This window comes from Nicotiana tomentosiformis, chromosome 1 (genome assembly GCF_000390325.3).
Source record: "Nicotiana tomentosiformis chromosome 1, ASM39032v3, whole genome shotgun sequence".
Taxonomy (NCBI): domain Eukaryota; kingdom Viridiplantae; phylum Streptophyta; class Magnoliopsida; order Solanales; family Solanaceae; genus Nicotiana; species Nicotiana tomentosiformis.
In genome coordinates, this window is record NC_090812.1 from 34,074,173 (window position 1) to 34,082,891 (window position 8,719).

General features: G+C 34.9%; 1 protein-coding gene across 1 annotated transcript; it reads right to left on the reverse strand.

The window, feature by feature from the left end:
* Positions 1-3,378: 3,378 nt before the first annotated feature.
* On the reverse strand, positions 3,379-7,305 carry LOC104120011 (alpha-crystallin domain-containing protein 22.3-like). The gene is made up of 4 exons (XM_009631653.4): positions 7,124-7,305; positions 5,651-6,081; positions 4,151-4,440; positions 3,379-3,836 (listed from the first exon to the last, which is right to left on the reverse strand). Exons 1-3 carry the CDS (start codon positions 7,138-7,140, stop codon positions 4,190-4,192), a joined length of 699 nt encoding a protein of 232 aa, XP_009629948.1. The 5' UTR covers positions 7,141-7,305; the 3' UTR covers positions 3,379-3,836; positions 4,151-4,189.
* Between the last annotated feature and the right edge of the window lie 1,414 nt (positions 7,306-8,719).

Below are 8,719 nucleotides of genomic sequence, written 5' to 3' on the forward strand. Positions count from 1 at the left end.
TTGGTTTGGAGTCCCGAGGGCTCGGGTTGGTTTCGGATGGTTACCGGATCATTTTTAGACTTCAGAAAAATGCAGAAACCTGCTTCTGGTTTCCTTCTTCGCGTTCGCGAAGGGAAAATTGGGGCTGGCACATTTTGTGATTCGCGTTCGCGACAGAGTGAACGCGTTCGCGAAGGCTTGAGGTGCGAAACTTCGCATTCGCGATCGAAGCCTCGCGTTCGCGAAGGGAAAGAGGTTGGCGAGGAAAATTGCCTTCGCGTTCGCGAAGGCCAAGCCAGGCAAGCTTCGCGTTCGCGAAGAGTAATATTGGTCATCAGGAAATTGTGCTTCGCGAACGCGAGGCACTGACCGCGTTCGCGAAGGGTAAAAGTTCCAGAAACAAAATTTAAGTTCTAGAAAATGGGATTCGTCCCATTTTCAACCCTTTTCCATTTTTGAGCTCGGGTTAGGCGATTTTCACGGGAAAACATTGGGGTAGGTGTTCCTTTTCCTATATTGATTATATTTCATGATTCCATACTCATTTACATCATGAATACGTGAATTTATGGAAGAAAAATTATTTTTTATAAAATCTTCCAAAAATTAAAATTTAAGATTTGAAGATCCATTTGACATTGGAATTAGATAATCTTTGTGTGGTTGAACTCGTAGCGGAACGGGTGTTCGGATTTCGCGAATTTTTTCGGGATTTGAGATGTGAGTCCCACTGTCAAATATTAAAATAAATTTTAGATTTTTATCCGAAAAATTAGTAAATTCATATGAAATTAATTCCTATGATTCGTATTGAGTATATCAAATTGTTTGTGAATAGATTTGACGCTTTTGGAGACAAATGCAAAAGGGAAAATTGTGGTTGAATAATTTATTGAAATTTGCAAAGCGAGGTAAGTGTCGTAGTTAACCTTGACTTGAGGGAATAGAACCCTTAAATTATTTGTTATGTGAAAAGGATGTGAACGACGTATAGGCGAGGTGACGAGTGTCTATACGTCGTCAAATTAATTGTTTGCATAATTATTTGAAAATCCTAAATGGTTTTAATACACGAATTAATTGTTATAAAAATTATTACTCTCTTATTCTTTGTCAAATATTTGTTCTTGAATTCCTGTAATAATTGCTACATGCTTATTTTATTTATGTGCATTAATTGCTACTTGACATTTAACATATTAAATATTAAACTGCCTATTTCCTCCCTGATTTTCATAATAAATTGCTATTTGTCATTGTTTGTTTCATAATTAAATCATAATTATTGTATGCTTGTTGTCTTATAATTTTATATTAATTGTTGCATTTATTGGGACAATTTCTTCTATAAGAATTGGTAAATGAATATATTGGAGGAGCGGGTTGCACGCCGCAACAGAATTGGTTGAAATGAATATATTGGGGGATCGGGTTGCACGCCGCAACAGACTTGATTAAAATAAATATATTGGAGGAGCGGGTTGCACGCCGCAACAGACTTGCTTAAAAGTCGATATATATTGGTGGATCGGGTTTCACGCCGCAATAGACTTGATTAAAATAAATATATTGGAGGAGCGGGTTGCACGCCGCAACAGAAATTGATTGAAATAATAATTGGATATGATTATTGAGTTGACTTCAACTATAAGAGTGAGTTACCGGATTTATTTTTATTACTGTGGTTATTACTATTATTGCATACAGGTCAATGTAAGTGACCTGCCTTAGCCTCGTCACTACTTCGTCGAGGTTAGGCTCAGCACTTACCAGTACATGGGGTCGATTGTACTGATACTACACTCCGCACTTCTTGTACAGATTTTAGAGTTTTCTAGTGGCGTACCATAGACTTGCTCGGATTTCAGCTACCAGAGTAGACTTGAGGTATAACTGCACGGCGTCCGCAGTTCTGAACTCCCCGTCTACTTTACTTTAGTTGTGTGTTTGTTTCCAGACATCTTTACTTTATTCAGACCCTTATTTGTATTATTCTAGAAGCTCGTGCACTTGTGACACCAAATTCTGGGATGGTGTTTAGACACCGTTATTTTATGGATTATTCACTGCATTTCAGACTTTACTTCCGCATTTAATTCTTTGTTACTAATTAATTTAAAATTATTTTAAAATAGTTAATATTATTCTAACGTTGGCTTGCCTAGCAAGTGAAATGTTAGGCGCCATCACGGTCCCAAAGGTGAGAATTTCGGGTCGTGACAGTAAGTTAGGTGTTTGTAGGATTAATATTTCTCAATTTTAAGAACTTACACTTTAATTTTTATTAACTTAAATAAGTTTAATTTTTAATATAATTTTAATATGATTAGTTATTTTTTTAAAATAATCCACCTAGATAGGATACACGCGCAATGCGTGTACTGTAAATTCACTCCATAAATCCTATATAAAAGAAGAGATCTATTAATAGTAGAGAGATTATTTCAAAGAAGAATAAATAATGATGAAAATAAGAAAAATAAAGACATGGATGGTAGAAACAAAAGAAGAGGAAAAAAATTCAAATTTATGAGGGATAATTTGAGAAATATAATTTTCTAATAATGATATTTTTGTCTTGAAAAAATTTTTTCTTTGCTTCTACTTCTGCTTTTTGGAAGAAGCTAAAATTTGCAGCTTCTTCCCAAAAGCAGAAAACTGCTTCTACTGGTGCTCAAAAATATTTCTCTGTTTTAGTGTTTGGTGCTCAAAAACACTTCTCTGTTTTAGCCAAACACCTTTAATTTACCCACAAAAAAAGTATTTTTAGCCTCCTAGAAGCTTGGCCAAACACACTCTTATATCAATAAGAATCTAGGCAACCGTTTCACATAAAAAGAGGTTGACTTAGCTTATCTATAATTTTGAATGAATTATTATTTTCTTATAAAATGACATGAACGTAGAGTTTATAAAAAGATGCTAGGTGAGATAAAATAACATTGCATATTTGTCTTATATAATATAATATTTATAACTATAAATACTATAGAACTAATTATACTAAATTTATTGAGAAAATATTGAATTCAACTATATTGTGTCAATATAATATTATTTGTTTTCATCAGTTAAACACATATTGCATTTAGTTTAACTTCCATTGTTGTTTTTCAACAATTTGTATATATTTCATATTAATTAATGTGACTCAACACTAAAACTAGTATACTAAAATTTACGAAAATATTTTCTATCAAAAAGCAAAAAGTACTTTACAAATATCCCCAACTCATATTCAATGTCACTACTGTGAACTGTTATCAACCTGTAATATCCAAATATATCACCATACATAATTCACTTTATCCTCTACCTGTAAGATCACCCGATATCATATACTCTCGTACCTACCCAGACACTGAAATGATATGAGAAATGATTTCATAAGGTAAAACATTTTTTATGAAAACAAAAACCAATATTTAATAAATTTCCCTCGATATTTTTCTATAAGTGTGGGCTCCCTGTGAGGAGAGAATGGAAAGTTTTCGATTTGTTGCAAACTGCTAGACATGAGTACCATAGCAAACCAATTTAACAAGGACAACATACTTGGTCTTTGAATACCAAATCAAAATCCATTTGTTTGGAGGGGTAATGTGGTAAGAGTGCTGAGGCAAAGGTGAAATCGCGTAGTATATAGCCCAGATTCTGGGGACACAATCTTACCCTACTGTAAAAGTGACCTAGTTCAGTTAGCCCTGACCTTGCAAGTCTTAACAATGGAAAGAACAAGAAGACGCACACAAGAACTAAAGCATGATGCAAAATAAGGCTTAAAGCTGCACAGAGGTCCTGGAATCAACTGCAGCTTGCTCCTGGTATTCTCAAATTTAGCCTTTCTCTCCTACCATCTACAAGCAAAACAGAGAATTAATTTCAGGAAAAGTGACATTTATGTAATAGTGATTAATGCTGTAGAATAATTATTTCAAAATACAAAGCAATATAAAGCTCAACATTAAACAATATGCTTACAGACCAAAAATTATGCAGAATGATTGTTCGCAGATCAAGAAGCTAAATATTGAAATTACATAATCAGTCTGATGTAGTAATGGTCAATATGATAGTTAGTATTTGACTTATATGAAAGCGGGGAAGGGCACAGACACAACTTTCACATGCAACTCCAAAACAAAGTACTTTGGACTGAAGAGGTACTTACCAAGCTGAAAGATTATGATCTAAATATGTCACAGGCCCCTTAAAGGACCTGCTGTCTTTTTTTCTTCACAACTCCTTCAAATATTCCGTCAGATCCAAAAACACAAGTTAAGTTTTGATGATCAATTGGTCCTGGTAGCTGGAATGAAATGGAAAATTCTCCCGGTGGGCATAGGTTCTGACTTTGCATCTTAAAAACCATATTGTCCCTGCAAACCATTGCCTCTCCGGTCACGCTCACTCCTTTTATTAAAATTTTCCCATTAGGTCCAACATCACAGCGAAAGACCTCTGTAACCACACGAACAGGAAGATCTCTTAATTATCAATTGGATTCATATAGATGCAGTTCGACATTCATTGACAACTTAAAAAGAAGAAATCCAATGATGGTCTAAGATCAGTTAGGAAACATAGAAAAACCTTCTGTGGAGCCAAAACAAGAGCATGCCAGTGTTATAAAGAAATACATGCATTAAAGCCAAAAACATAATATTGATGTGAGATAATAAAAGTTTCATACTTGGAATATAACACATCAACATAAGCTAAACACAAATGTCACACTGATGTATCACAGAAGTATAGAGATCAAAGATATGAGAAGCTGGAGAGAAAATACATTCCTTTTCTGTTTACGATGAAGTAAGAGAGGAGAAAAAATACATTTCTAAAGTAATGTCATTAGCAGACCCTGCCCGATAAGATGATAGGTTCTATGGTACTGACAAAAACACCAGTAGGGAGGCATTTCAAGGAAAGATCCAGTTTATCAAGGTAGGAGAGCTGAAACATTGCTTGAAACAACTGAATGACAAAAAAAGATAAAGTTCTATAGCTTATTGCACAGCTGGGAAGAAGTAAGGCACATGCAAGTAATATGTGGTCCAAGAAAGAAAGCATTTTTCCATCAGCGAAAAGGATGGAACACTCATCTGTATAGAAAAGGAGAAAATGAAGGCATACATATATTCTATGGCTAACGTTCAATAACAAAGCCTTTGACCTTCATATTCATTCGCAAAATCTTGTTTAATTCAGCACAATCTCGGCTTTGTTAGAGTTTACGTGGAAGAAGAAGAAACGAAACTCTTGATGCTGAGGCTTATATGTCTGAACCTCCTGGTTTTCTGGATACCGCTCATCCAGGATACATTGGCCGACTTCACAAAGCGCTTTATGGACTGATGCTGCTGTTTCTCGCTAGATGGTAATGATGTGCTCAAAAATAAATATTTTGATAGACTTCATGCATTGATTTCATATTCAAGTTTTAGTATGCAATAAAGGGCTAGCATTTTGAAAAAAGGTAAAACTATACTCCTATATTTTATCCGAGTAAGATGGTGAATGACAGCATATTTGTCAGCATGGTATGTCTGCATTGCTTTAAACAGTTTATACTCATACAGTCATACACAAAATATGGTCTGATGCAAGAGTTATAAGAAGATTTGGTGATTTGCTACTTAAGAAAATCTTACTCATATACATAACTTACTTTCGTCCCTTGCGACCCCAGGGAGTGAAACACGAAATACATAGTCATCCTCAGATTCACCAACATCAATTGATCCAATAAGTGGTCCAACCTTTCCTAACAAAGCCGACCCAGTAAGTGCAATCCCACCATTAGCATAATTTATAAGATTATCCCATTCCTCTCTGGCTGGACAAGCAGTGAAAAAAACCATTGCAGGCTGACTCCCAGCAGGCTGCTGAGAGTTGATATGCTTGGACGATGAAGTTGTATCAGCTTCAACTGAAACTGGACCCGCATTAATATCTGCTGAGGATGAAACAGGATAACTGTATGGTATAGGAGGGCCTGTATATGGCACACAACTAATGGGGGCCACATTAAGCGGCTCAGGATGCAGTGGGATCGAACCATTATTTTCACCATAATTCGGCAAAGAAGTGTGAGATGCTCTGAAATACACGAGTGAAATGCAACATTAGTACTCCATTATGATAAATACTAGTATTAAAAAAATACTTAACTTTTCATATAAAGGTTTCATTCTCCATAGGACCTAAACCCAATGTAATGAGAACTTCACTGGAGTAATCAAGTACAGTTCATATGATGCACAAGTAGCACATGATTTCTTTAAAAACTACGAAAGAAAATCATTTCCTACTTGTGCATTATATGATTTCTCAAAGCGCAAGAAAACCATAACCACACATTAAATGGTCGCTAAACTATTCATACATATTTTGAATAAGAAAAGCTTCAGCATCCACAGAATAAGAAGTTATTTGTTGTGTTTGTATGCTTGATCATCAACCAGTTCCATCCCCCTTGGATGCTTTCTTTTGAAAAATTTTGCTCACTTATCTATCAAAGAGAAAGACCCAAGTACGTCCCTTTCACTGGCCGTGCCATGTAGGATTAAGAAATTTCTTCAGAAAATGCACCTTTCATTCTTGGCAATTCATTATGAACAATTGATTCTTGGTAATCAAACTGTTCATTTCGGGCGTTATTTCCTAATGCAACAAAACACACAGAACCCACAGCCAGAAAGGATCAATCAACATTAAATTAGCCATAACAATTTCTGACAGTCTTCACCAGTAAAATGTCATCTCAAGGAAACTCTTCTATAGATATACGCCTCAATAGCATAGATATTCCACCTTTAGATCCAACTAATAACAAGATTTGATCTTTTCAGCATACCCTTTTAACTAAAGTGAGCTGTGAAAAACAACTGTGTAGCTGCATTTACAAGATTTTCACCAGAAAATGTTACTTTCTACACTACGAACTAACGAAAGTATCCAGAAACACTCAAAAACATGAACACCAACACCTGGCTTTGGAGTTTGGTCTACTCAGAAAACAGCTAGTAAATTTTATATAGGGTTTCTATTTTTTATTCCCTCTTGTGTAAAAATAAAGCTAAAATCAGCAGTTTTGCAATATATGAGTGAAAATGTACTTAGGATGTGATCGTTCAAGTACCTCCAGTGAGAATCCATCAGAGAGCTGCTGGAGAAAAGATGGGAAATTCAACTGTCAGTTATATTCCGGCAATACCCAGATTTATACAAGTTTATAACTCTGAAAATATTGAGAAATATGGTAATAATCAGCGAGCGGCAAAAATCTGAAAATGGAATGCATTTGAACTTTCTTTCCCGAATGTTGGGTGAGCTCTGCGTTTTAGGCTTTTAGCGTTTTAGGGATTTTGAGTGTTGAAGGCCTCTGCTGACTTGGTTATGACTTTCTTTTTTTCCTTTTTCAGTTCTTCAAAATTGAGCACTAAAATTACTAAAATGGTCACTACTATTATTTAGGATGTATATATATATATATATATATATATATATATATATATATATATATATATGTACAAGAATTAGATGGGGAAAAAATACTATAAGAAATATTCTTTGTAAGAGGCTGCTGAAACTGATATCAGTATTCAAGACAAGATATTTCATTAAATTTCCTATAAAATTACTATATCGTGTAGTACTAACTAATTCTTATATATAACGTCAGAATAGTTTCTCAAATAAATTATAATTAATTGAGTTGTAGTTAAGTCATAAACTACATTAGTACACGTGAGTACATATTGACAATGATCTCATTGCCTAAGTAATTTATTGATTCTAGCTATTTAATTCTAAAGACAACTCATGGTCACTTTTCTCTCCTATGCATCACTTCTCCAGAAATATTCTCTTATGCAAAAGATATACTTGTATACGGTCAAAATCGATCTTTTCCTTCGTGTAATTAGTCAAAATTAGAACATGATGAACCAAGGGTCGTCTTCATAATATCGAGATAAGATCCGAAGCCAGGTTATCAAACTCAAGATTCAGGGACCGATCAATACCGAGCTCAAAGTCAATATCGAGCTCGAGTCAATACCGAGCCCAAGTCGATATCAAGTTCGAGTCAATACCGAGCCCGAGTCGATATCGAGCTCGAGATCCGGAGATCGATCAGTACGAAGACCAACCAAGATCGAGCTATGAGACAAATAATCGTTGTAACCGCACTTAGGGAAGGAATCTCGATAGGAATTAAGGAAAAGCTAATTAATTAATCTATCATGAGATCTCCACTATATACTTTTTATTATATACAAAGCAGGATTTTTTCACTATATTAAGAGTGGGTATAATTCATGTAATGCGAGGAAAGGTATATAGAAGAAAACATTGATACACTTACATTCTAAAGATTACTACATTGATATATAGTTGAGATTATCCTTTTTTGAGCTTGGACACTCATTCATCTCGCTTGTTTATAAATCATTCTCTACTCAACTTGGTTTGTATTCATTCCTTTACATAATCAACATTAATATATTTCTACTTACTTTTCGATTTGTACCAAGCTATACCACGTATCCTTAGAACTGCGTATAAATTCAACTCTATCCATTTTCGGGTAAATAGTTTGGCGCCCACCGTGGGGCTAAGGATAATAGTGGTTATCTGGTAAGAATCTCTGTGACACGCATTATTTTACACTTGCTCTTGGAAGTGTCTTTGATTTCAGGCTGAAAACGACGAATTCTCAATTAATGGCCCTACA